This window comes from Ambystoma mexicanum, chromosome 11 (assembly GCF_040938575.1).
Source record: "Ambystoma mexicanum isolate Mex_15411 chromosome 11, UKY_AmexF1_1, whole genome shotgun sequence".
Classification (NCBI taxonomy): Eukaryota; Metazoa; Chordata; class Amphibia; order Caudata; family Ambystomatidae; genus Ambystoma; species Ambystoma mexicanum.
Genome location: NC_090934.1, coordinates 931,181,553 through 931,209,161, shown reverse-complemented (window position 1 = coordinate 931,209,161; position 27,609 = coordinate 931,181,553). Strand labels below are relative to the sequence as shown.

The 27,609-nt window shown below is 45.2% G+C and overlaps 1 protein-coding gene across 2 annotated transcripts in view; it reads right to left on the bottom strand.

Moving 5' to 3' along the window:
* The window catches only part of DEAF1 (DEAF1 transcription factor), a 364,344-nt gene that overhangs the window by 172,590 nt on the left and 164,145 nt on the right, over positions 1 to 27,609 (bottom strand). For both annotated transcript variants that reach the window (XM_069624041.1, XM_069624040.1), the window contains exon 9: positions 6,002 to 6,252. In XM_069624041.1, coding sequence (XP_069480142.1) covers positions 6,002 to 6,252 — 251 coding nt within the window. The remainder of the gene's footprint in view (positions 1 to 6,001; positions 6,253 to 27,609) is intronic.

Genomic DNA, 27,609 nt, shown 5'->3' with positions numbered 1-27,609 from the left:
GTATATTGTTATGTCGTGACCGGGATTCCAAATCTTCACATTTTGCCTTTAGTGTTTTAATTTCTTTGTGTATGTCTACTATTGCTTTCCCTTGTGAGCTGGACGTGTCCTCCAGCGCGCCCACCCTGTCTTCTGCCTCAGAAACCCTGGCATTTACTTTCCGGATGTCTGAGCGTATAGACGCTATGTTTTCACCAATGTCGTCTAATTTGTTATTGATGGCGACAAATCCTTTCCCCATCGCCTTCACGTAGGAGGTCATACATTGTTCTGGTGGGTCCGCCAGGGACATCTCAGCAGGGCATATCTGGTCCGCATCTTGTTCCATATTGGGGGCACTGGCAAACGTGTCCATTGGGCCCTTTTTTTTTGTTCTTCTTTTCTCTCCCCATCATGGATAGTGGTGTTATGTTCACACTGCAGCTCGTTGGTACTAGTGATTGTCCCTCAGCTATAATTTATGTCCTAGGCCACGTGTGTGGTGGACAGCGTGCTTTCGCAGTGCCAGTAGCTTCTCGCCGGGGATTTAGGGGTTATCCCTACAGTGGGCTGTTGGTAGTTCCAGGCGTTTGTGTGGTATACTGTGTTGCGGTTGCCTTGCTGCACCCAGTCTATCCGTGTGGGGCGTCCCCGTGGGTTCAGGGTTGTAGCCAGTATCTGCTTAGTTCGTTCAGTTCGGGCGTGTTGGGGTTGTGCTTGTGGATCTTACCAGTGTTTCAGGGAGGGCTCAGAACTTGTGTCCCACTCTGTTTGGCAGCTGCGTATGGTGGGGTTTGTAATGTTTGTGGGGTAGCTCTGTCTGTTTCGGTAGTAGTTGGGGCTGTGCAGCGAGGTTCCGTGTGGCAGCAGGGACTGGGTTTGTATTTGAGCCTGGGTATAAGCTCTTTGCAGGGTCTTCTATGTGGGGAGTTGCCCTATGGGGGAGGGGAGGTCCGCTGTGTTGTCTTGTGCGGTGGTGGGCCGAGAGGAGATTGTGGCACCTCCCAGATAGGGTTCTGTGGGCCAAAGTCGAGTGGCCTCAGGAGTGGGTATTGACCATGTGGGTATTCTCTGGTGTGTTGTGGCTCATCCCCCTGACCCGCGTACCTTTTGTTATTTGTGGTCTTCTTCTTGACGGGATTTTCACGTTGTGGGGGAGTCCGGCTGGGCCAGTCTGTGCGCGGTCCGCACGTGTGGCTCACCGGCATCCGCTGCAACCGCGGCAGAGGTCCCCTGCTGTATAGGGGGTGAATGGAGGCCTTGTGCAGTTATCTCTTTATGTCGTCCGGGAGCTGCGGGTTGATGTTGGCAGGTCTGGGAGGCAGCATGTGTACGCTGCAGTGATGGGGCAGCGTTTGTTGTCGGGGAGCGGGCTAGTGTGGGGGTGCTCCTCCTGCTCCACCCCCACATCACCTCCATGCCCGCTTCCACCCAGCGCAGTGTCTGGTTGCTATGCAGATATCGCGGGTATGTCTGCCGGAGCCCCCGCAGGCGTCACTGGCAGGGCCCGGGCAACACACGCGGCTCGCTCGTGGTGGTGAGGGGAGGAGGGTTGGATTCTCGATGGAGGCCGCCTGGAGATTTGGCGCGTGGCTCTCCGACCGTTGGTGTCCCTTGCCACAGGTCCGGGTGTCTTTTGACACAGATTGAAGGTATGTTACAGCTTGTAACTTGCCTTGTTTGCTCCCAAGAGTGTCGGCTCTCTCACCATGCAAAGAAAGTTTAGTATTTTAGAGTCTAACTGCAGGATTTATATCATCAGTAGATCTCAGGCTGCGGAGCTCACGGGTCAGGCGGCCATGTTCTTCGGCGCACAACAGTGCCCCTCCCATGACTGTCTTTGTGAGGAAATCTGGTTGCTGAAGGAGAATTGCTCTCAGCAAAAGGGTAGAACACTCAAAGCTTTTGGACACCATTACTAAGGACAAAGGAAAATATGAGAAGGGGGCTGGAGATGTTAAAGTGAGAAGTTCTGATGGATGGAACCCCTCAAAGAATGTGGAAGCAAAAAGGGTTTCTGCAGGCACTCATGTGGAAGCCAATACTAGTTACGCCTTCAAAGCCGCTCAGCATGAAAGAGGAATGGGCAACGCCAATTTCAGAAGCTGTCCTGGATTTGTCATGGTGTGTACTGACTGTGGGCACAAAAGGAACTTTGCATGGTGTTGGAAGAACTTTGGGTAGCATCCAAGGAATTTGCCTGAGGTGGCATATCCCAATTCTTCCTGTTCCAGGAAGAAAATGGTTATCAGGTTGTCACCTTCTTCTTGATTGAAGTCCGAAAGGAGGCCTTGAAGGAAAGAAATCCTTTCCAAATTTCACCATCAATGTAATTGTGGTGCCCTTGTTAGTAGATTATGGGGCAGACTATACTATTGTAAACAAAGGTTGTTAGGAGGATCAATTTCATCATTGTGCTTTTCAAGAAGTTGATATTTGTGTCAACACATACGGAAAATGCCCATTGAAATTATGCGATTTTCTTAGCAGATGCAGTTTTCAAGGGGAGGAAGATCAATTGCAAAGTATGCGTGGCATCTATTTGTATTTGTATATTTGTAGTGCGCACCTTGCCCAGGGCATCTGGGCACATGTTTAGAGAGGCAGTTACAGGTTACAGTAATCAATACTATTTACATTTTATACATAAATTTACAAAAAGGATGGGAACATTGCAAAGAAGAGCAGAACGGATCTACGTATACAGTATGTACAATGTGCAGTAGTTCGCAGGTGACAGCTGCATGGATTAAAGTGAGGTGGCCAGGGCATCCCGTTCACGAAGCCACACTTTGGTTTTATTTTTGAAGGATTGGATAGATGGAACATTTCTGAGAGCATTGGGTAGAGAGTTCCAGAGCTTAGCCTCAAGGACTGGGAACAAATGTCTGGTTTGTGTTAAAAGCAAAGTGACTGTAATCTGAAAGTTGAAGATTGCGCGTGTGCTGATAAAACGCGAATGAAAAGGACCATTGTTAAAAGGAAAGGATACAAAGTAAAAGAGTGGTCCTGCAAGACAAAGTCACACATTCGAAAGTTTCTGTGAAATGTGATCAGAGTTGAAAGATATTATAGCAGGTACCAAAGGAAAGAAAGTAACTGTGATAGGAAAGAAACTTGAATAAGAGGAAAGCAAAGTATGTGAACTCCGAATATACCAGCGGGGCAAAGTATATGAACTTTGGGAAAAGGCTAAGAGGGCAATCTAAAGAAAATAAGAACTACAAGTACCAAGAAGCTTTGGTGTTGCAAAAGGAAAGTACCAAGAAGCATTGGTGTTGCAAGATGAGGAAGATTGTGAATTGAAGAATTGTTGAAAGAGAGGTTGAAGTGGTCATGCAGAGGTCTATGTAAAATCCTTGCAGTCTCGAAAGTCTTTGACAGTGAAAAGATATTTAAGATAAAAGCGTGGGGAAGGGAACTCCCACGAAGAAGAGACAGGCTCGAGCCCAGCAGAGGAAAGCCTGTGCAGACTTGTGTGATAAACTGAAAAGAGACAGGCTCAAGCTCGGTAGAGGGAAGCCTGTGCAGAACTGTGTGATAAAGTGAAAAGAGACAGGCTCGAGCTTGGCAGAGGGAAGCCTGGCAGAATTGTGAGAAATTGAGGAGGTAAATGTAAATAGAGTATTGATGACAAGGCGTAGGAAGCCTAAGGAAGTGAATGAACTATCAGAAGTTTGAAGCCCAAGATTGAACTGTTGAATTGTACCAGTAAGCCAAAGTGTGCAAGACTGATAGTGTGCCTTCCACCTATCGAAGCTCTCTACACCCTGTTGGGTTGAACGTGGGGAATGGAGATGTTACTGAAGCCATTCTGACATTTCCTTTGAGACACTGTTTTTCTTTCATATTCCCTTATCACATTTGTTATCGTAAGGAGGGCAAGGTTAGATTTTCTTAGTATAGGCCTTTTTATTTTACCAGGCTGACCCGGAGGTGTTTGTTATTTGTTAAATGGTCGAGACTACTCCCATTTATTAGTTAGGGCAAGTAAGGAATTTGACCAACCCAACTAAAATATTAAATAAAAGGTTTTCAAAACTTGTATCCATTGTGTTTACTGCTTGATACCATGCCTTCCTTACACACTCAACCAGATCATTAACTGCCTTGTGGAGCGTGGTTCTCAGTCCTTCCCCCACTCCCTTAGTTCAAGGTTGCCTCTCAGGTGAATCAAATAGTCCACAATAGTTTCTGGGATTTTACAGCATCCCTAACACTTCTTTCTTGACTCAGTCTATTTATCGGCTGGTGTGGGCGTCAGGCTCTTATAGTCGTCCTCATGGATTCCGCTACTAGGCGAAACCACCTGAAGGTGTTAGGTTCTCTGATGTGTGTCGGACACAGCATACACAAGGTGGCCCAATGGCACTGGCAGCTTACCCATGGTACGGACACGTTTCCAATCCTAATTTCTTCTCAAAGGTCTCTCAATTTAGAGCTGCTGTCAAAGTCACCTCCCCTAGAGTCTTGTTCCAAGCTGAACTTTGAACCTTGAACTGGCCCCCCTCCACCAATATAGGCATACTCATCTGGCCCTGGTCTTAAAGGACTCCCTTTCCTTTTTCTTCAAGGACTTACTCTTCTGTTCCTCTCCTTAAGGTCTTTTTCACTCGTCTGTTTACCTCCTCCTATTTTCTGTCTCTTCCACTTTCCTTTCCCTCTCTTCTCTAATGTTTACACAGTTCCTGCTCTGTGGGTTAACTCTCTATCAATGCTCCCTTTCTGTCTCCTACACTTCCTCCATCAGGAGGTGGTTTCACTCTGTTCACCTACTTCGGTTTCTCACTCTTTACTGGCTTCTTCCCTCACCTCCCTTCCTTTTACACAGCTTAAATATTCAACTTCCTCTGTTTTCTTCCTCCATCTCCTCTTCTTTGTCTGCCTCCTTCTCGTATATACACACACATTCATTCTCCTACTGCGCTTCATGCTCCTTTCCCATCTCTCGCTCTACTACCTTTCCAACAGACTGGAAACACCCATGTTTTCCCTTTGACTGTTTTCACTTTTAATATTCTCGCAGGGTTGTCAATTTGGTTTGTATGTGTACGATGTGAAGCAGCTGTGCGAAATTCAGAAGAGGGCTTTGCGATTTGTGTATACTTGGTACTACATTTCCCTCATGTCCGATTGCTTATATAATGGACTGCCCTGTGGCTCCACGCATTCAGGATATGTAATAGGCATCAGCCATCTGAAAGTCAGACAGCACCTAACTTACAGCTACCTGATTCAATGATAGCATTACTGTAGTCTACTGCAGAATACTGGTGGTAGCATCTATGGTTTTCCCTTAACTAGCTCATGTGCCGCAATGGAGGACTCATGGGTATTATCAGGTATTTGACATACGAGTGATGGGACGAGAGCACTGGAAAATCCCCTGTATACCACCTTTAGGGCCAGCATGGCATAGCATGCAGCTGTCCCCAGCACCCAGGTTCGCCTAAACCCCATTCTCTAGCCTCTCTCTAGTGACCCTGTCACAGTTGGAAGATCCTGCTAACCATTTTGAGCCTCATACTTTGATAAACAGAATTATCTTGTTTGTAGAAATCCAGTTTCCAAAAATCTCCCTTGGTTGTTGATTCAATATAAATCCTGGTTGAAAGCTTTTGCATGATTAATTAACCTATTAGGCTTACTCCTGCATGTAAAAACTGGATGATATTGAGAAATCAAGCATCCAGCCAAGAGCAATCACTTCTCCTCAAGTTAGCATCCAGGCAGCCCTTATATGTCATACATTCTATTTGGAGGTTGGATCAATCTAGTCAAAATGCAAAGATGTTTAGATCTCTCGTCACACTTCTGACATACACAAAAACTACTTGGAAAAAGGAAAAAGACGATAATATTAAAAATGTGTTTTATGACTAACTCCTTCAATTATTCCATCACTGTCTTTTCACTTATGTATTCTTTGGAGTCTTCTCCTAGAATACTGCAAGCACTACAAGGTGGTCAAAACGAGTGGCATGACAGTGCTAAACAAAAACAATTTACAGTAGACCAATACCTCTTTCCTCTCCAATTCGGCCTGCAGCCTGGCCTGTGTGATTGCAGCCTCGCGATACGAGCTGCTGGAATGCTTAGCTTGATCAATGAGGGTCTTCAGCTGTTGTGCTGTTGTGACCAGGGAGTTTACCATGTCTTCCAAGTAGAGCCAACTGCGCTGCTCTGCCATCTCCAGCCCATTCATTGCTGTTGGCGATACCGCTTTGGTTGGCGTTATTGGAGTCACAGCCAATGCAGGAAGTGATGTCAAGACTGTAGCATAAAAAATAGGGACAATATAAAACTCTTATGACAAGTAAGCTTTCCCGGCTGTCCGACACCAATGAGGGAATACTAGGATTTAAAAGACCAAATAGAGCATTCACATTAATGAATACCACCACAGTACTCTCCAGGCTTACATTAAAAAAATGGGATACATAGCTTAATTTGGTGAAAGCATTTACTGCACTAGTAAGAGAATCAGCTGGCCTCACTTGATAAGCAGTGATTTATTTGGCACTATAATTTTGAAATGAGCCTGCAGTTGCATACATTTTGAGTTAGCACTAGACTAAATTGTAATCTATTGATGAAAACCTAGGCTTCCAAGACAGAGCTCCAGAAAGGATTACATTGACATTGTTACAAAGCAAAGCATCACAAATGGCATACCCCATGCTTAAGGAGGAAACGTCAGAGGAGCACCTTATCCAAACACTTGGCAGTACCAGCACCTTATCCGGATCTCATGGGCCACAGACTATACAAATGTCCTCATCAGTACTAAAATACACTCTTGATATTCCAGACGCTCGCAATAGATTTGAGTGTCTTCCCAATCTTGAGGAAATTGATTAACTTCCAAGGCATGTGGTCCGTCAGTCAAACACCCAGCACGCTTCCATAGTTGATCCTGATGTAAACTGCAATAATGCGACTATTGTGTTACCTGCATGCATTGTAAACCCATTTATATATTCACTCTCTATAACAAGTTGTAATATAGCTGGGACACAGGAGAAACTCGTCAGTAGAACCCATTAACATATTTTCCAAGTTCCACATCATTCTGTTCGAAGAAACTTGGCCCACCACAGGAATAGTCTTTGATGGCTAGCACATGCATCAAGTTAGGGCAACTAAAAGACAAAGAGGAAGACCAATGGGAGGGATGTGCGTTTTGGTTAGGTCCTCAATCCAGTCTAATTGGCTAAGGGCACACAAGGATTGTAATTGTATACAAGCAATAGAGTTGAATTTTGAAGTGAATATTGCACAGTTTTATTAATTAATTTCTTTAATACTCCAAAAATACACAAGACTGATTCGTCTCTGGACATTTTTTAACAGTTCTTGGACGATCTTCTGACTGAATACAAATTTCAAAATTCTCATTATTTTAGGAGGTGATGTAAATGTATAAAACGTAACGGCTCCCACAGGATCTATTTCACCAGACAGAAGATTTTGTATTAGGCCTGACAGAACCCAACATGTTTGACCCTCAAATGACCCCCCCTCAGGTTTGAGGTTTCACACCTTGTGTGTAGAATGGGGTATAAGATTCAGCAATGGCTGTACCTCTAATGCTATTCCTGGAAAATTTACTTTCAAGGGTTATCAAGGGTTCGCTGCCATTGATTATTTTGCATTTCTGTTAATCTGTGGGATTACTGGACATGTTTGCAGTGATCATTACCCCATTGTGACCAAACTGAAACAGCAATCGAATTGGGGAAACACAAACACAATGCTTCATTTAGCTCATGTGGAAAGGGATGGCCAAAGGGCCAGACTTAAATGGTCAAGTATTAATGACACGTTATTAACCCAAAAGATTGTAAATAACAACAACGAAACCATTGACCTTTTTTTATCAAGTGATGATAATGCTTCGGAAGAAATTATAGAATCACATTTTAAATTGTTCAGCTATATATCAGATTGCTTTCTATCAAACAGGTCCCTTAACTCAAAACATACAACTAAGGGATGGTTTAATGAACACTGCACCCAGGCAAAAAAAGATCTCCTATCTACTTAAAAAAAATAACTTCAACAACAAGTACAGAGATAAGATTGGCCCGCACGCATTACAAAATATCCATTATCTCCAGGAAAAAAGCCCTAGACAAAGAAGTCTGGGACTCCCTCCTTGTGGCTGTTGTTCTCAAAGGCAACTGCACATTTTGGGAGATTGTTGCCCATTGTACATGCGTTCTAATGCAGACTTGGCCACATCAGTGGAGGATTCAGCCTAGGTATCCCATTCACTAATTAATACAAGGATAAGCATTGTACAGCTTCTGTGAAGACTGTACAGTGACACTGTCTAATTCGATCAAATGCAATTCTGGTAGCTTGGTATTGTCTGTGGTGGAAATCCTAACAGCAATCAGTAAGCAACCACCTGATTGTTGCCCCGGACCAGACGGGATTCCTGCCGACCTTTATAAAAAAATCTTCTGGAATTCTGGGCCCCCATTTTAACAGTCACAGTTAATGCATTAGTGAAGAGGGGAAAAATCCCAAATATCTGGAAACCAGACCATGAGAGATAACACTGCAGCCTATAGGACAATCTCTCTTTTAGATACCCAACTGAACAATTTCAGAAGAGCTCTGCTGGGCAAAATGGAGAGTTGGGTTGGGTACAACACAATAATGTCCTCTCTGAAACATGACTGAGCTTCAGGCAGGGCTTTGGAACACTTCAACAAGTACTGAATGTATATCTAATAACGGGCAACTATGTGTTTCCAGATGTGAACTGATTTATTTAGCATGTATGGACTTGTCAACTGCTTTCAAGAAAGTTAGTAGGCCCAAGTTCTGAGCTAAAATAATGCAAGCCAATTGTCCTAGTGATCTCATATTAGTATTGGAGAAAATTCACAATGGCACCAAAGCTTGTGTTAAAAGTGGAGGGGAGGGTCACTGTACCTCATATTTCCCCAATTACCTCTCCTACCCTGACAGAGTCACTGCAATCATGACTATCGTCCTCTCTCGGCTAGACTATGCGAACTCCCAATACCTGGGCAACTGCTTCTCAACTCAGAAAACTCCAAAGTATCCAAATCACTGCAGCTAGTCTCCTCATAGCCCGTGCCCCAGACAGCAGATCATGCCCGCCCTACATGTCCTCCACTGGCTCCCTGTCAGGCGACGGTGCACTTTCAAAGCTATGTGCATCACCCACCGTGCTCTGCAAAAGACAGGCCCAGAATACCTACAACACAAGCTCACTCTGTACATACCCAACAGAAACCTGAGATCAGGCCCAACACTCCTCCTTGTCACCCCCACTTCAAATTAACCAGAATAGTGGGGATCCTCCTTTTCCGTCCAGAGTCTCAAAATATGGAACGCAATTCCCCTCAGCATACGCCGTTTAGAGGATCACATCACCTTCTGGAAGGCCCTCAAGACTAGGCTCTTCCCCCCACAAAGTCCTGAGGAACCCTTTATGCCTCCTGTGCTATTTTAACCCCCTATCTAATAGGCTGGGACAGTATTGAGAACCTCAAATGAAGTACTGAGCAACGCAAAACAGGAAGAAACTTAACAAGAAATCTTCCAGGACATGCTGCTACGTATCACACTCCATGTCAATCGAAGATAGCCATACACACAGCCTCACACCCGCACTCATCTGCAATCACACGCTACTTCAAGACACATTACACAACACCTCTGCCATTAGAATGCTGCTAAATCCCACAACAAAAATGTGGTCTAGCTGGACACATACTCAGTCTCCTGGACTCGCATACTCTCCCTATAATTTCACAGCACCCATCCTCATGCCAGCTCGATATGGGTCGCTATCAGGTACTTGGCCACTTCAACCAACCTTCGTATTGGCTAAAATGCACACAAGCAGTGTATACTCCTCTCACGAATCTCCAATTCTATGGACTTCGGTCTGCCAAGGGCGTTCACCTACAGAGATATTAGACCCTACCAATGGGAAAAGGCACTATACAAATGCCATATTACAATACATTGATACAGGGATAAGGCAGCAGGGGTGTGTAGTAACACCTCTTCTCTTTTCCCAATAGATAAATAACTTCCAGAAGGTTTTATCAGACCCAGGGACAGATGTGCTGAAAATTGGAGGGAAGAACATTCCAGCCCTCTTATATGTGGATGACACTGTCCTGATTACACAAATCCCAATGGCACTTCAATTTCAATTTCTTTATTTGTAAAGCGCGCCTGGCCCTCGGGCATCTGGGCACATATCTTATGAGAGGTTACAAAAAGACATATAATAGAGCGGCATATAGTACATCTAAATACAAGAGATATGTAGTCTCTACTTACAATATTTACAATATTTACAAAAGTAGGTATATACAAGTCATATGCATAAGAGCTTTACATTAGCAGATGAGTACAGAGATGAGTCAGGACCGATGCTAATTGTCGCTATCCTGGAGCCCCAGTTTAGTATTACATTTGAAGGCAAGCGGGGAGGGTTCGGACCTGAATGTGGAGGGCAGTGTGTTCCATAATTTGGTTGCTAGTACCGGGAAGAGGCAGCCGCCCACTTTCTGTTGCTTGAACCTGGGGAGGGTGAGACAGTTGGCTTGGGCAGATCTCTGCGGTCGAATGGATGTGCGGGGTGCAAATCGATTGGAGAGGTATGTGGGAGCCTGGTTAGAGAGACACTTATGGGTGAGTGTCAGAGTTTTTAGAGAAATTCTTTGGGCTACTGAAAGCCAGCCCATGTTGTGTCTGGTGTCTGAGATGTGGTTGTTTCTAGGAATGTTGAGGGCTGCTCTGATGGCGTTGTTCTGGGTGACCTGCAACTTGTTTAGGTTCCTTTGACTGGTACCCAAATAGAGCGCGTTGCAGTAGTCGAACTTGGACATGACGAGGGTTCTGGCTAGGATAATGCAGTTAGCCGTGGAGAGAAAGGGGCGACAAGAGGTAGTCAGTTTGCACGTGTAGGCAGAGGCAGATGTAACTGAGTTAGTTTGTTTGTAGAGAGAGAGTGGAATCAAGGTAGATACCAAGGGTTTTGGTGTCATTAGAGACCTTGATGGTGTTGCCGTCAATGATGAAAGACTTGAAAGCAGAATCAAGTTTACTGAGGTGGTGGTGTGAGCCAAGGATGAGGAGCTCAGTCTTATCATCATTAAGACATAGCTCATGTTGAGCCATCCAGGCTTGTATGACCAGGTAGACGTCATTCAGTGATTTCGTGTCAGCCAAATAGTCTCCAGTGATAGGGATGAGTATCTGGGTGTCATTGCCATAATTTGTGTAGGTGATGCTCAGATAGAAAAGAATATCAATGAGAGGTTTGGTTAACACGTTGTACAGTGTGGGGGATACGCAGGAGCCCTGGGGCATGCTGCAGGGGACAGGTGATGGTTCAGCAGCCGCGTAGGGGGAGAAGACTTGCATGGATCTATTGTCAAGGAATGATCTGATCAAGGAGGTGGCAGCATCTGAAAAATTGGCAGCTGATGAAAGGTGTTGACAGAGGATGCAGTGGTTGACAAGGTCCAAGGCTGCAGATAGGTCTAATAATAGCAGCAGCGCAAGTTTCCCTTTGTCTTTAAGGACCTCAATTTGCGTTTTCAGATCATTGAGGGCCGTTTCTGTCCCGTACCTGGGTATGACGCCTGATTGCCTGAGGCCAAGGAGTTTATTGGATCAGAGGTAATCTTGAATCTGGAGATATGCCGCCCGATCAAGGATTTTAAGCAAGAAGAGAACCGTAGTAATGGGCCTGTAGTTGGTAGGTGTGCTTGGGTCGAGAGTGGGTTTTTTGAGTAAGAGGATGACCCATGCATATTTTAGATTGTTAGGGATAATGCCTGTTTTGAAGGATGTGTTGATGAAGGTGGTGATAAAAGGAGCTAGTTTGTGTGCCGCATCCTTAATAGTTTAGGCAGGACATAGGTCGTCTTGGCAGTTGGTTGGTTTGAGCTTGGTATACTGAGGGCTGTGAAGCTGAAGGGTTTGTGAGTAGAGCCAGGGAGGTGATGCGAATGGGAGGGGGTTGGTCGTCAGTCCGGAGGCATGATTGTTTGGCATTAATTTTGGCTTGGAGCTTGTTAATTTTACCCAGTAGGGGGGCTTGTATGTTTGATACATGCATCAAAAATACCACAAGCTGTTTTTTATGCATGTATCTGGGGGGGTTGCGGGAGATTCGTTGAGGATCTTGAAGAGCTCTTTGGTGTTGGTTTTGGCTTCCATGATGTGGCCATTGTAGGTGTCTTTTTCTGCCTGGAAAATGGCTTCTTTGTAGTTAAGGGAGGCAATGGTTCGGTAGTCTTTGTTGGCGTCGGAGGGTTGACTTTTCCAACGAGATTCGGCAGAGAGTTTGGCTTTGCGGAGTTCTCTTAGGTGAGGGGTGAACCACGAGATAAGGTGGGCTCGGGGTTTAGGTCTCTTCGATTTGATGGGGGCAATGGCGTTCAGTGCTTTAAGCATGGTCTGGTTGTAGGCGTCAACTAATACTCTGGGATCCGTGCATGAGGATGCAATGTTGTTTAATAGCAGGAGGATGAGGGGGAGTAGTTTAGCCTTGGTAATGTCTCTTTTGTTTCTGGTCTGGATGGGGGGGGCATGTTCTTGTTTGGGGCAATGGTCAGTGGTTTTAATCTCGAAGAGGATTGTGTGATGATCTGACCATGCACAAGGAGTGGTGTCCTTGAGGTTGATGCAACAGTTAGATTCAACTAGCCAATCAAGGGTTCTGCCTTTGGAGTGAGTGGTTGGGTTCCGTGATGTGGTGGGTGAAACGAAGGTCAGTTAATGTGTTAGCCAGATCTAGCGCTGCAGGGTCATTAGGGTCTTGGAATCCAAGATTGAAGTTGCCAAGTAAGATGATTTGTGATTTGGTTTTAGCTTTATCGGCTATGATGGACATGATGTCGTCTGAGAAGGTGGATGTGGGTCCAGGTGACGATATATGAGGTGGAGTGGGGCCCGTGTGATTAGGGGAGATGGGGAGTTTGACCGTGAGAAGTTCTGCGGACAGGATTTGTTGGTTGTTGATGCTTCTGATGCCGATGGAGATTTTGTGGATGAAGGCGACACCGCCACCTTTAGATTGGTTGGTATTGCGGTCGCATCTGATAACAGTGTAACCGGCGGGAATGGTGAGAGCTAGTAGTGGTCCTGAGGCGCCATGTAGCCAGGTCTCAGGGATGGCCACAAAGTCAAGGTCTTGGGTTGTAATCAGATCAACAATATTTAAGGTGTGCGCAGGAAGTGACCTGGCATTAGATCAAGGCACCTTTGATCAGAATTGCTTTGGGGGGTTGTTAGGTGGTGAGTGTATGATGTTACTGTGGGGAGATTGTGTAGATGACGGGCTCTGAGGTGGGTGAAAAAACCTCTGGGGTGCACGGGTGTGGCTGGGGAATCTTGAACCTAGTCTTGCGTTCCTAAGGGTCGCGGAGCAGGGTAGGTTGGGCGTTGGTCTAGTGGCAAAGTGTTCCAACCACAATGCAGGTGAGTTCAAAGAGGGATTATGTGGGGGCGGGCGGTGAGTCGGAGTGCTGGCTGAGTGTGCCATGGAGAGCGTGGGTGTCATACAAAGCTTATGTTGGGTGGTGGGGCTGCATAAACTAGTGAAGGCAATGGTGGCAAGGAGAGGAGGTAGGCAGGTGGTGGTAAACAGGAGGAGGAGCTGACGCATAATGAATAGCAAGCTTGGTTGGGCTGTAATGCTAGAAACAGCAAGGTACAAATGGGCAGCAGTTGCTAGATTTCAGTTAGGCACAATAGGCTGCAAATTGTAGATTTGAAATAGGCACAATAGGCTGCAAATGCTAGATTTGAATTAGGCACAATAGGCTGCACAAGCTAGGTTTGAGTTTGGCACAATAGGCTGCAAATGCTAGATTTGAATTAGGCACAATAGGCTGCAAATGCTAGGTTTGAATTAGGCACAATAGGCTGCAAATGCTAGATTTGAAATGGGCACAATAGGCTGCAATGCTTGGACAAGTGGGTACAATAGAGCTGCAAATGCTAAAGGCGGGGTACACTGTCTCTGTACAGGCTTAGTAGAGCACTTGGACGCAAGAGGTAGATGGGTGTTGGCGTTTAGGACATTTGAGGGAATCACAGGAGTAGAGGACGGTACGCCAATCAGAATCATTGCGGTTCTGTCGGCCCTGGCCATCATTAGCACAATATGCAGAGTGTTCAGTTTTGTTTACTCAGCTCGGACGGGCGGGCAGAGATTCCAGCGTGGGGAGTACAGTACCTTTAGAGGTTGGATTGCCGCTGAAGGGTGTCTCAGTTGGGCAGGGGTTCTGGCAGACGGCAGGATAGGCCAGGACAGGCTTGGATAGGCACCAGCCTTGCCGATGTGGGCCTTACTGGAGGTGGGTCGGCTCATGCCTCCGGTCATGGATTGGTGGACAAGAAGGGAGCCTCAGCCAATGGGACGGCGGTCAGTGCTGTTTCTGACTGTGGGTGCAAGTAAGTAAACGAAGAGCCACCATCTTGGAGCGGTTCATGCCATGTGTTGGTTTATGGTAGAAAGATGTTTACGGGCAATCATGCTTACGGATCAGCAAGATAAAGCAAGCAAGTAGACTTGCATTCAATGTCTGGTGGTGGGGGTGATTACCACGCAATAAGCGCTAAGAATAATCCAGTTTGAGCAAATCACGCTGCGGTCTGGGGAAGTAGCCAGCGGGCTTACCTCATGCAGCTGGGTTGGGGAGGGGTGCACGATGCTACTCCTGCAGCGCACCGGAGCTCATGCTCTAACGGTGTTCGTGGGCAACAATAACTTCAGACACTTATGAACGTATTTACCAATTTCATGAACAATCTAATGTTAATGCATGTAAATCTGCGGTTCTGATCGGTCACCCCTAGGGGAACCAAACAAAACCCTCAATATTTATCTGCACAGCTTCCACCATACCTGTAGTGCAGGAGTACGATTATTTGGGTAGCTGTTTTAATAGTAACCTATGGGTTGTGCCACATTTGAAAACATTGAAATCCAATATGACAAAGACAATCAATGGGGTTGTTCGCTTCTCTGGAAGGTGCAGACCACAGCCGCTGAAAATGATGCTGGAAATATACAACAAACAAACCCTATCTGGGGTAAATTATGGGGTTTTGCTCTGGGGGATTTGGGAATTTGACACAATTAAAGACAGCCGAATTTTCTTTTTTTTTTATCCAAGCACTCCTGCAATCCGCTCTGAATGATGCGGTACAGCAAGAACTAGGGGTTAACTTGATTGAGTATGATGTATGGTTACAACCGGTTTTGCACTGGTTGAGAATTTGGAGTAACCCTCAAGCAACTTTAACCTAATTCTTAATCAATGCACTGATAGAGAAAAGATCTGCATTGTCGTTAAAAAGGCCCTTTTTAATATAAATACACTTGTGCACTTTAAACATGTGGATCTTTTAACATCATCATTGGTTACCCACCTTGAAACAACTTCAATCTCACTCGATAGCTGCACAAGAAGCCTCAGAGTTTGCAAAACCCAGCAACTGGAGGCATGTACTTATTTATACAACTACTATTCAAGAGTGTTTAACTTGGTCTGACCACTTTTATGAACGGTCAATTACTACTAGGGCGAGATTGAATTGTCTCCCTCTTAGTGAGGTAATGTTCAGTTGGTCTGGCACAATATCTGATACCTCCTGCCCTTTATGTGGTGATGCTAATGAAGATTTACTTCATTTTCTTTTCTTCTGTCTGGCATACGCTCACATAAGAGCTACCACACTTATGCCTCTTCTGAAAAACAAGGGCTTCGTTAAGAGAAGAACGGCTTGTTTAGCTGGCTCTTGAATTTTGATCATCTGCTTTTATACATTTTATATATTTGCACAATTGAAATTTTATTTACATTTGCTCTGACAAATCTGTTTAATACTTATTGCCCGGATTCTCTATACTGTATAAACTCACTAAAAGGTATCTATGTATGACTACATGCCATTATATATATTTTCCATCCACCTTATTAATATTTGACCCGCAGAATTTCTCACAATCTCTCTTTTTAGGAATGTTCACATGTTTTATTCCAATGTTTTTTGTAATCTGTACATTTGAAGGGTGTATAAATCTTAGAAGCATGGTGAATTTTCTCACTTCTATATCATTGCACTATTGGCACTTTATTAACCATGGATTTGTAAATTGTATTTGTTTTAAGTTCTTCTTGGAGACAGCAAACTGTATTTACTGTGTTTTCATTCTATGTAAACCTTTACGGCATAAGATGCCAAAATAAAGTATTATTAATTGCTTGAAATGATCACCTTCAAAATTATGCTTGTCTTGAAAGTTCCATAAAAAATGCACAATACGTGAAAAACCCCAGTTAATAAGGATAGAGAACCTCGACAGAAACCATCCACATTAATCCCAAAGCCATTTAAAAATGATTCTCATCGACGTGTGGATGTGTGGTTACTGCTTCTGGGGAAGAAACTGCACACGCATGCATGCACAAATACACACGTGTGCACACAAACACACAGATATAGGTCATCTACAAATAAAGACAACTGGCCACCACTAATTGAAAATAAAGCACCTTGAACTGGTAATGCTCTCCCCACCAGATGTCTCACAAAGGACAGGATGTATGAAAATCAGTGTATTTCCTAATCTATGGGGCACTTTTAAATTCTCTGTTTAAGATATAAAAGGATCTTCAAGATGGTGGCCATCTTGAATTGTGCATCTGGGCTGAACAGAAGATGATTCAGCATTTTATATAATTCTCTGGACTCCAGCATCTTAGACTATGCCTTCAATATCCAGGGGATCCTGAAACTCCAACGTCCGCTCTGGTGACATGAATTATAATGTATAGGAACCTCCTGTGTGAGGTTCTGACATGCATGCAGCTACACGTATCCCCTCTACACCAAAAGGAGTCGGCATTCCAGGATCACAAGAGTGCAGAAACTTGTTTTGATAAGGTCAGTGAACCGAGGATCTCTCACAGGGTGTATAACAGTTTGATAGCTGGAGGGCCTGTCCTGCCTCTGGATTCTGGAGTGAGGGGCATAAAAAGCCATGTTCTACCTGGCATTGTCCTTGGACTGATCAGAAGCAAAGAGAGATTTGGTTGGGAGTCATCAATTTAGCACTTCGCCAACTGCTTGTTTGTCTCTCAACCAATAGCTCCTTTGCATCAAATAGCAGGTGTGGTTCGCGTTAGCCTTATGGAGGAAATAGGCAGGCTTCACCCAAGATTCACACCATAGCCCCACCCATGGATGCTCAAGCCACATAACTAAGGGTGCATCACAACAGAGCAATGTAAATCTGTATCCCCTTTAATTGTTGGCATTACATATTTTTGTGACATGTTAGGGAGGTCTGCTGTAAAGGTACAGTGGCTTATTAAATCCATTAAGCTCTGCATTGGCATTGTGGTATGCATGCCGGAATGGAAGAGGGAGTTCTGCAAAATCGTTTTACATTTGTAGGTTATCTTCATATAGTATTTATCCAACGGCACTGTAGTAGAGGCAGCTAGGGTTTTGTCGCTGTGCAAGGTGTTGGCCATAACTCCAAACTGGGTTGATAGGTGAACAGCGAGACTAGGGCTCTAAACAGGAGTGACAATGTAGATGGTCTCCCATTTCGTATTGGTCGCTGGAGCCAAGAATAGCATTTTTGAATTCTCTGGTGCCAAATTGAGCTCACTGTTTTGGGTAGCAATGCCAGCGTTTTTATTCAGAGCAGACAATATATTAAATAAACAAACAAACAAACAAACAAGCCTTAGTACTCTTGCTTCTGTCATAATAAAGTTCTTCACTTTTACAATCCACCCAGACCCTTATGCTGTACAGTAGAGCAGGCAAGAACTTGTCTTCGAAAAAGTCTCATCATGTTCCTTAGTGACACCCTAGAGATGCTGGTCTGGATCAGTACCGGCTGCAGCAACTGTGAGGTAAACAGCAAGGGCTGAGTATGACCCCCACTCAATTAGACAAGACAACTGGCAATAGAATAGGGGAAGAGGTCAAGGACATCAGTAAACATTGCATGCTTGGGTAAACCACTAAAATAAATACCCTAAAGACATTTTTACTGAAGTCATTCTCCTTCCCAACTTTCCTTGTGGTATGACTCTGGAAGAATTATTTGGCGTACGGACAAAAAGCACCCCCTACGCAGACACATCTGTGAACCCAAAATTTGGGTAGCCACTGACACTGGAGGCATGTAATCCTCAGAAATGAGGGACCTTTAAGGGAGTACACAAGTATTCCTATCATTTGGGTAGGCATAGAAAGGTCAACCTCAAAAAGGTTTATTTCGCCAACATCACTGGGACTGTAAGCCCCATTGGAGTGTATGCTTCTTATGAAAACCGTACTAATATGGACATGTCCTCCCGCAAGGGTTGGGGCTAAGATGCATCGCTTGCTTGATGTTGTGAGAAATGGAATGAAAAAAACATGCCCCAAATGGCAAGCATGTCACACAAAGTTAAACACATCCTAGAAAATCAGAAACAGGCTTCTAATCCCGCCAGGTTTCAGTGGTAGAGAGAACCGAGTCGTCCAGTATGGAAGCCACAGAATTCTCGGGCATAATTTTGTATAAAAGAATGTTTCTAATTTTTAATCTTTCCAATGTCATGCAGATTGTATCTCCTGTGCCCATGATGATTCTAAAATAATGCATTGTCTCCCCATGTCATGATGCCTGCCCCCGGAAGACCAGACCAGGCCCAGCAGCCCCGAAAGCAGGCATCATGCCACTTGGAGCATGCCCAAAAGCCCCAGTTAGGGGCTGTTTGGGTACAGTCCTGGCGCCTATGGCGCCAGGCTCATAAAGATAAAGTCAGTCCTGGCGCCATGGGCGCCAGGCTCATTATTGATAACTTACCTGAAGCAGACCATGCTGCATACTCACCTGAGGCAGACCATGCTGCATGAAGACTCAAGCCAAATGAGGCTTAGGAGGGACTATTTTACTGAAAGGACTATTTTGTTACTTGGGTGGGGCTGTGGAAGAATACTTACCTGGATCTTCTTCCAAGGCTATTTAAACCACGCCCGGACAGCCACACGTGCTTCGTGTTATTCTGCTTGCTGCAGCGTAACGCTCACCGTGTTTTCAGCAGCTCCAGTCTTCAGCCACGCCCGCTTCAGTCCTGGGACTCCTGAAACAAGAAGACAAAAAGGATAAAGGTTAGAACAGGAGTTTTAACTTTAATCCTTACCTGAATCCTGATCCATTTCGCCACGGAACTGAAAGACAGAAGTCTTTGAAGCATCGCTTCGCATTCCTACGGCGCCGCGCTGAACTCACCTGCTTGGCGGTACTTCAGCATTCCATCACGCTCTCTCCATCTCGCGGCCGCCCTCCGACACCTAAGGAGACAAAGACAGCAAGGTGAGCAAGGGGACTCTCTAAGGCCATACAAGCTACCCCCAAGGACTTACCTGATTTACCACGGGAGGTACTCACCTCATTTCGGGTCGGCGCAGTCAACTCTGCTTCATCGCCGTAACCCAGCCCCTAAGGGGAGAAAGCAAGGACAATACCAGTTACCCCCCCACAAAACGTACCTGATTTACCACGGGGGTCTCACCTCATCTCGGGTCGGCACAGTCCACTCTGCTTCATCGCCATACCCCGGCCCCTAAGGGGAAAACCACAATAGACTTACCTGAATCTTACCGAGTGCCATTTGGAAATCTTCGAGTGGATTAATCGGCAACCTGCAAGGAATCGGACAGAGTGAAGAGCAGACATTTGAACTCTTATGAACAATTGGACTTTAGAGTCAATACTGGAACTCACCAATTCCTCTACGCCAGTGAAGTAACTGGTCATCAACACGCCCCTGCGGTCGACGCAGGATGGAGAGCTCATCCTTCCAAACCATCAGGTGAGACTAAAGAGGGGACATCAAGAGTGATCAGTGGGAAGACAACGGGAGTGGGGAAGGTGGGTTGACACTCAATTCCACGGGTAGTTAATTCCTCTTCTCCTTTGCAGAAGATAAACTAGGCTGAGCGGGCCAGTCCAGTCAGTCATCTCGGTCGGCGCTACACGTCAAGCTGGTGGAAATAACAGCGGCCCAGTTCCGGTCGACGCCCCCGTGGGAACCAGGTGAGCGTAACACCCCAAGGATGCGGATACCAAGTCCCAATAGCAGGTGATGAGCTGTGAAGCAAGTGGCTTTGGTTTCAGGTAGTGTCAAGAGTTGTAGTCGAACATGATGTAGGGAAGGTGCCTAGGGGGAAGAGGAGACAGCCTGCTACACCTTAGACCCATGCATCAATAGGTGCGTTCGATTGGATTGGTACAGGTGCTGAAGGACGGAATAATGAAGTTTAACCTTGTGGTGTTTGACACTGTGTCCAACCTGACACTGTGAGCGAGCAGAGTTATGCTGATGTAGCACAGGGTTCTACTGCTGTGTTGCAGCATGTTGGTTGTGCAGCGTAAATGTATGGACAACATGAGAAGCTGGAGTATCAGGTCCTCTCCCATTACATACCTTTGCAGGGCATTTCGGCAGGACGAGCAGACTTGCAGCCTCAATCAGTCAGAACCAATATAACCTCTTGGCTGCCTTTCGCAACAGTGGTATCAGTCTCTACAGGTTCGGGGGATGTCCGAGTTGAGTTTTGGGACTTGTATGCTTGGAGCTGTATGGAGCACCAGCAGTTTCTGCCACCCTGTAGCATTCCTGCTGTGGTCCTAAGCACCAGCATGATAATTAGTACTTCACCTACCTGTGACAAATCAAGGGAATTTGTCTCTTCTCTCCAAAAGGGAACCACCCCCTTTGGGAGTAGGGAGGTGAGCCTGCTCCTCTTAACACTCCTTAGGGGACAGGGCAAGCAGGATCTCAATGGGGACCTTAGAGGTCAAGGAATCCCAAAGTAAAGGTGTTACCACACCTTCCTTTAACTCAGAGCCTCAAGTATTTGTTGGATATATGTGGATATATGGGGATTGAGCAGTACTTTAATGGGCAGGGTCCTTTAAATGTGACTGACTTGGTTTCTCACCCGGTTCTGTTAGCGCACATCTGTGAAACAGGGCACCAAAGGGGTCCGCTCTCTTGTTCCAGGAAGGAATTTAAAAGACCCATGCAGAGGAGAAGATAGCTAGCCTAAGGGCGAAACACAGAACGCTGCACTGCAGCGCAGAGGATGGGACATCTCACTTCCAGGAGGAGCCTGATGGCACGACCACGCAGAGAACGTGGTGGGCGCAGAAGACCCAGAGCCCACCGAACACTGATGTATCCAGGAAGGCGGAGAGCCCAAGGAGAGCTAGGCTGCTGCACCGAGGGAGAGGGTAGTTACCGCCGGAGCGACACTCCAAAGTCCTGTCGGTTGCAGGCAAGAGGAACCAGAAAAGGAGACCTGATGGGAAAGACGTCAGAGTCGTGATTACACAACATAGGGAGAAGCTGCCTACCCCGCCAAGCATCGCCGCAAGAGAACATGTATGTGGCAAGTCAGAAGACACAGGTGGCGGACGGTGAGGCACCCAGACAGCCCACGAGGGCCTGATTTGGAGACAACCGAAAGAGAGGGTGAATGCAATCAGAGAATCATCGAAAGGCCTGAAGAGCCAGACAGCCCACGAGAGGCTGAGTCTTTAGAATACCCCATGAGTGAGCGAATGTAACTAGAGAATCTAACGGTCTGAAGGGCCAGACAGCCCACTAGGGGCTAACCGAGAGAATAACTTTACAGAGGGTGAATGTATTATGGGATCGAAACAGCCAGAGAGGTTTAGTGGCCCACAAGGGGCTAAATCAGAAGATCCCCTATGAGGGGGTGAACATCATACGGAAAGCAGACAACCTGAAAGACTGAATAGCCCACGAGGGTACAGCAACAGAATACCTTATGAAAGGGCTGGGCGATATGGACCAAAAGTCATATCTCGAGATTTTATGGCTGAATGGCGATATGCAATATATCTCGATATTGGTTATGTAGGTTAAATGCTCACTTGTAAGCCACCAACTACATGTGAGATGTCACAAACACCTTTATTTGTAAGACATTGATCAAAATAAAGTGCAAATACAGGATTCCTCTTCCTGTACACACAGCTGTTTGAATATCAAAATGTAAATACAACATTTTAGTATATGTAATGTATATATCTCGATGTCAATGATATTGGGTCTCATTCCGAGTTTGGCGGTAAACCGCCGGTTCTACTGGCGGGTTGCCACCGAACTCTTAACACCGTTCTGCCTCCTGACATTACAAATCCCGGAGGCCCGGGATGTCAGGCGGCAGAAAGTGTAAGTCCGGGAATTAGGACACAGAAGCACTGGCACTGTTGCCAACGGTGCAGGTGCTTCTGTGAAATCTGTGCCTGCAGGTGCCGGTGCCCCGGCTGGTCAGACGCGCAGGGAGCAATGGTCCTTGCAGGCATAGTTAGTCTGGCGGTCTGGAAAGGGTGGCGGTACGTTGCTACCGGCACTCTTATTTCTGGACCACCAGACTTAGAATGAGGCCCATTGTCTCATCCTATACCAATTTTGAAAATATATATCGATATATCTCCAAAACTCGATATAGATCGCCAAGCCCTAACTCACAAGGAGGTGAATGGCATTCCGTACACAGACTACCTGAATGGTCAGATAGTCCACGCTGGGTTAGAAGACGTACAAAGCCTGAGAAGGTTAAAAGATACAGTAGGGGTGAACAAGAAATAGAATACAAAATCAGAACAAGCAGGTCTCATCAATATTGTTGTTGCAACCAAGGATCAGGTTTTGAGGACCAGCTACTCCAATGTGGAGATTAACTTTTTACTGATAAGAATGTTTGCATGCAGCCCAAGCAACCTTTTCTAAGAGGAGAGGAAGACTTAAAGGACCCAAATTTGAACTGTAACAGCAGGCCAGAGCCTGAGAGAGAGAAAACCAAGGGCACAACTGGGTGGGCATCAGAAAACTGCCACTAGAAGCCAAGTAGAGTTGGGAGTAAACTTACTTAGGCTGAAATTATGCTGTATAGTTCATTAGTGGTAGGGATAGAGAATGGGATAGGTTTGGACGGAAGAGGGAAACTTTGTGAGACATCGTGAAGGGAATCAGTTTGTTGTTTTCTTTGAGGTTAGGCAACCCATTATCAGAGCTATAGGGATTGTTGAGGCCCTCTTTTCTTTAATAAAATGTGTTAAACCTTTCTTTTTGTCCGTTTCCTATGTCTGACTAACCACATACCTTACCTCTTCCAAATCATGAGGAGTGCATCTGCTTGCCAACAGTCGAGGTGTATTTGTGATATTATCATTAAAATAAATACTATTTTACAGAGAACATCTAATTACAGATAGAGAACTTCAGCTTGTCTTCTTTTTTCGAATGGATTATTTTTGCACCGGTTATTAAATTATTTTTTGTACTGTTGATATATATCCATTATACAATTCACTACCTATTGTACTGACATCATATCATTTGATAAAAAGGCTATATAAAACACCACAAACCAATTAATCCAAAATACGACTTTTCAAAACCAGCTCATGATGAGGGCTCAAGAAAGGTTCCCAGTGGCAAAGCCACAACAGGTCTTGGTGCATGCTCCAAAAGGATGAACCTTATCCTGGGGTCTCAGTGGAACCTCACAAATAAGGCAGCAAGAGCCCATCTGAGCAAATGCTGGATCAGGCCCCGCTTATGTGGTGGATGAACTGATGAGAAAAGATCACTGGTGACCCTTGTACAACCTATGAGGTAAATTACAGATAAGAGTTTTCCATACTCACATTTTACTTGATTGCTACAATGTCCTTGACAGTTAGAGAAGCTGTGATGAAAATTGATGATTTAGCCCACAATATCTCAAAAATGTCTACTACAATTTGTAAGATTTTTGGCACAGACTTCAGTCTAGGCTGAAGTAGGGCAAGACACAAATATTGTTTTTAAAAATCACATCAGCCAAATCCAAGATATTCACTTTTTAAGGATAAACAAAGTAACAATATTTATAAACATGTGCAGAAGGTGAGTCGGCAAACAAAATGTATACTTTCCAACACATAGAAACATTTGCAACCACCACACCTAACACTGAATGCATGTGCAGTAAGGAGGGACAGGCTAAAGCTATTAGGGGCTAAACTATGCAATGCATACAATCATCTGCACTACTCAACTGGAAGAACCTAGACACCATACAACAAAACAACTCCAGGCACACACACATCCTGTTTGCATGTGATAACGACAGCTTACCATTTAATAATCGGAGGCACCCATCACTAATTGAACAAGCGAAGACACAACTTCACAAACACCCTTGTCCTGTTAGCATAAGGTAGGGAAGGTGTTTTCTCGAGCAAAATCCATTCCATATGACAATGTGCAATGAAGGAATGTAGTGACCCATCATAAACCCACACTATGATGTAAACAAGCCCCTGTTAACCACGTATGACAACATGCGAGGAAGGGATGCAATGAACAATCATGCATCCAGACTCTGGTGTACACCTGGCTCCACGTCACCACACCCATACCGAAGCTCGCCCCACTCTGAGGTGATTGAAGAATGAAGACCCAAAATGACACCCCATCTGACATCTAATCTTCCTCTTTTGAATATGACACTAATCAACTCCTTTGCCCTACTCCTTCCACTGTGCTGGCTCTCTATCAACCACTGTGTCCTCTCAACTCATCCTTCCCTGATCTGACACTTCTCCTTGAGTCACTTCCTACTGACATTCCCTTTGTCATGCAGGGGTACTTTAACCTCCCCAAGCCATCTGTGGCCACCTGCCTTGAACTTAAATCCCTCCTATCTGGCTACTCCCTCTACTCCTTCCACAACAAGCCTACCCACTCTGGTGGGAACTCTGTTGACCTTGTTGTTCTCTCTAACTCACTCTCTAACTCACTCTCCTACTCTGACCCCTCCATTGACATATCTCCTTCTTATCACTCTTTTGATCACTTTAACATCTCCGTCCCTCCACCTTCTACTCCTCATCTCCCCTCTTCAATGACTAAGAGGAAAGTCAGGCATGTCTTTATTGGCCCTTACCTTGATGATATGGCGCCATCTCTCCTATATCTTTCCTTGATTCATGCCTCTTCCATTGACCGGGCCTTCTCCGACTTTCACTGTGGACTTATGACTCCAATTGACCAACACTATCCTGCTTGCACATTGACAACTTCCCGTCCCTGCTCTCAGCCTTGCATCACCTCTGAAATTCAGACCCTTAAAACAAACATACACTGTGACCTACGATGCTGGTGCAAATTACTGACACCTACCTTACTAATGGTATACAAAAAATTCCCTTGCGGTCCTAATCTCTGCACTGGACTCTGCCAAATCCTCCTAATTCACAAACTTTATCTCCTCCCGGTGTAATCGCCCCAGTAAACTTTCATCTACCCTCCAATCTTTGCTTTAGCATCCCAAGCCAATATATTTGCCTCCTCCACTTCTGCTAATGACTTTGCTTACTACTTTTCCGCAAAAATCTCTAACATTCATGACACTCTCTTAGCCGTCCTCTCTCCCACCCCAACCTTTCTTCTGTCCACCACTTCTCGCCTACCTCTTCCACTTTCGACTGCATCATGTGTACCTTTCCTATTGAAGTAGCACCCATCCTTCGCAGTGCCAACCCATCTTGCTCTCCTATCAACCATTTTTCCCCATCTGCAACTCTTTTACCCCTATTAAAGAAACCATCTGCTGACCCATAATTCATAGCAAACTACTGCCCCAGTTTCTCTCCTTCCCTATTATTCAAAGGGTATTGAGCAGGTCGTCTTCGAACGGACCACCAAGTAGCTTCAGGTTAATTGCTTTGAGGATCCACCTCAATCTGGCTTCCGTAGTAACACTCCACTGAGATTGCTCTCATGCATGTCTCCCAACTTTCTCTCCAATGCTCACCACTCCAAATTCTCTTCTATACTCTTTTGAACCTTTCTGCCGCTTTTGACGCTGTCGACCACACATTTCTCCTACTCACTCTCTAGGACCTTGAGTTTCACAAATCTGCTCTTGCCTGGATCACCTCCTACCTAGATGGTTCAATACTTTAAAATCTCTTGGAACTCACAAATCTCTGACCCTAACCCTCTCCCGTCGGTGTTCCCCAAGGATCAGTGCTTAGACCTCTGCTTTTCACCCACTGTACCTATGCTCTAGGAAGACCTATCTCAACCTTTGGGCTTCACCATCACCTTTTTTCTGATGACACTCAATATTTTTCTCATTTCCCTCCTTCACCCCCATGTTGGAACAGATTACAAACAGTCTCACTGCAATTCGTCACTGGATAGCTCTCTGTTGCCTCATGCTGAACACTAAAAACAGAAGTCATTTTCTCCTTGCTTCCAATGCAATCCCTCCCCTCCTTGCCCCCTCACCTACAGCTTGCAATCCTGGGTTCCTCTTTGATAGTGACTTTTGACTGCAGCAATTCATCACTACCATTGCCTCTGCTGCTCGTATTAACTTCCTCCACATTTGGAAAATATGTACTTTTCTTTCTAACCACTGTACAAAAACTCTAATCTCCACTTTCGTGCTCAGCAAATTTGATTACTGCTCAAGCCTACTCCTTGGCCTTTTGTTCTACTCTTTCCTCCCTCAAAACAAAGTCCTCAGCTTTACTACTCAAACTGACTAGAACCTACTCAGATCCTCCTCCTCCTGGTTGGCTCTCCATGCACAACCGCTATCTTTTCAAGTTCCTTCTCCTAGTCTACAAAGCTATCAATGGTCTTGCTCCTCAATATCAGTCTGATTCTATCAAAGTTTACTCACCATGTCACCCATCCAGAACCCTCTTCTGCACTCAACCTCACTGTTCAATACCCGCCCTGTGCCTCCTTTCACTTCCGCTCATTCTCCCTACTCACCCTGCTTCACTGGCACCGACTGCCCATAACAATCAAAGCCAGCCCAACCTTGGATCTCTTCAAAGCTCTGCTTAAACTTCACTTACTTGCTAAAGTGGGAGCTCCCCTGTCCTCTCCAACACCACCTTTCAGTGACACTTAACATAATTTTGTATATTTAAATAGTACTCCTCTTTAGTTTAAAGCACTTGCACCTTAGGTTAATATTACCTTTGTAACTCACCTGCTTTCTTATGTATATTTTGTCTGTTTGATTTGTTTTGTCCCTAGTATATGTCCCACTTCTTAACACTCTCATAACACAGCTCACCACTTGTTCTCATCTTTGTGCTATTGTACAGGCACCCTTTGAAGAAATACAATAACACATTTACAGATGGCTGTGGTAAATCATTTCTTTTAAAAATTGATGTCCCTGTTCTTCAAATAAATACAAAACAAGTACACCCTCATTGAAACACATGAGCCAAAAGATTCAGACTAATGGAAGGAATCAAAGAGAGGAGCAGAACATATATGTGTGTTGTTCATACTGTAATGTTCTATTGTAAGCCTATCAGCCTCCTTACATAAGGATGGCCCAAGGAGGAAGCGATAGGCAGGGGAGCAGGGCGAGGCTGCGAAAATAATAAAGAGTCACTTTGAGAAAGATAATGGCAGAGTGTGGTTGTTCTTTATAGAGGTATGTGTACGATTTTCTGAAGACACGTAACTGGCAACGAGGGTCTCT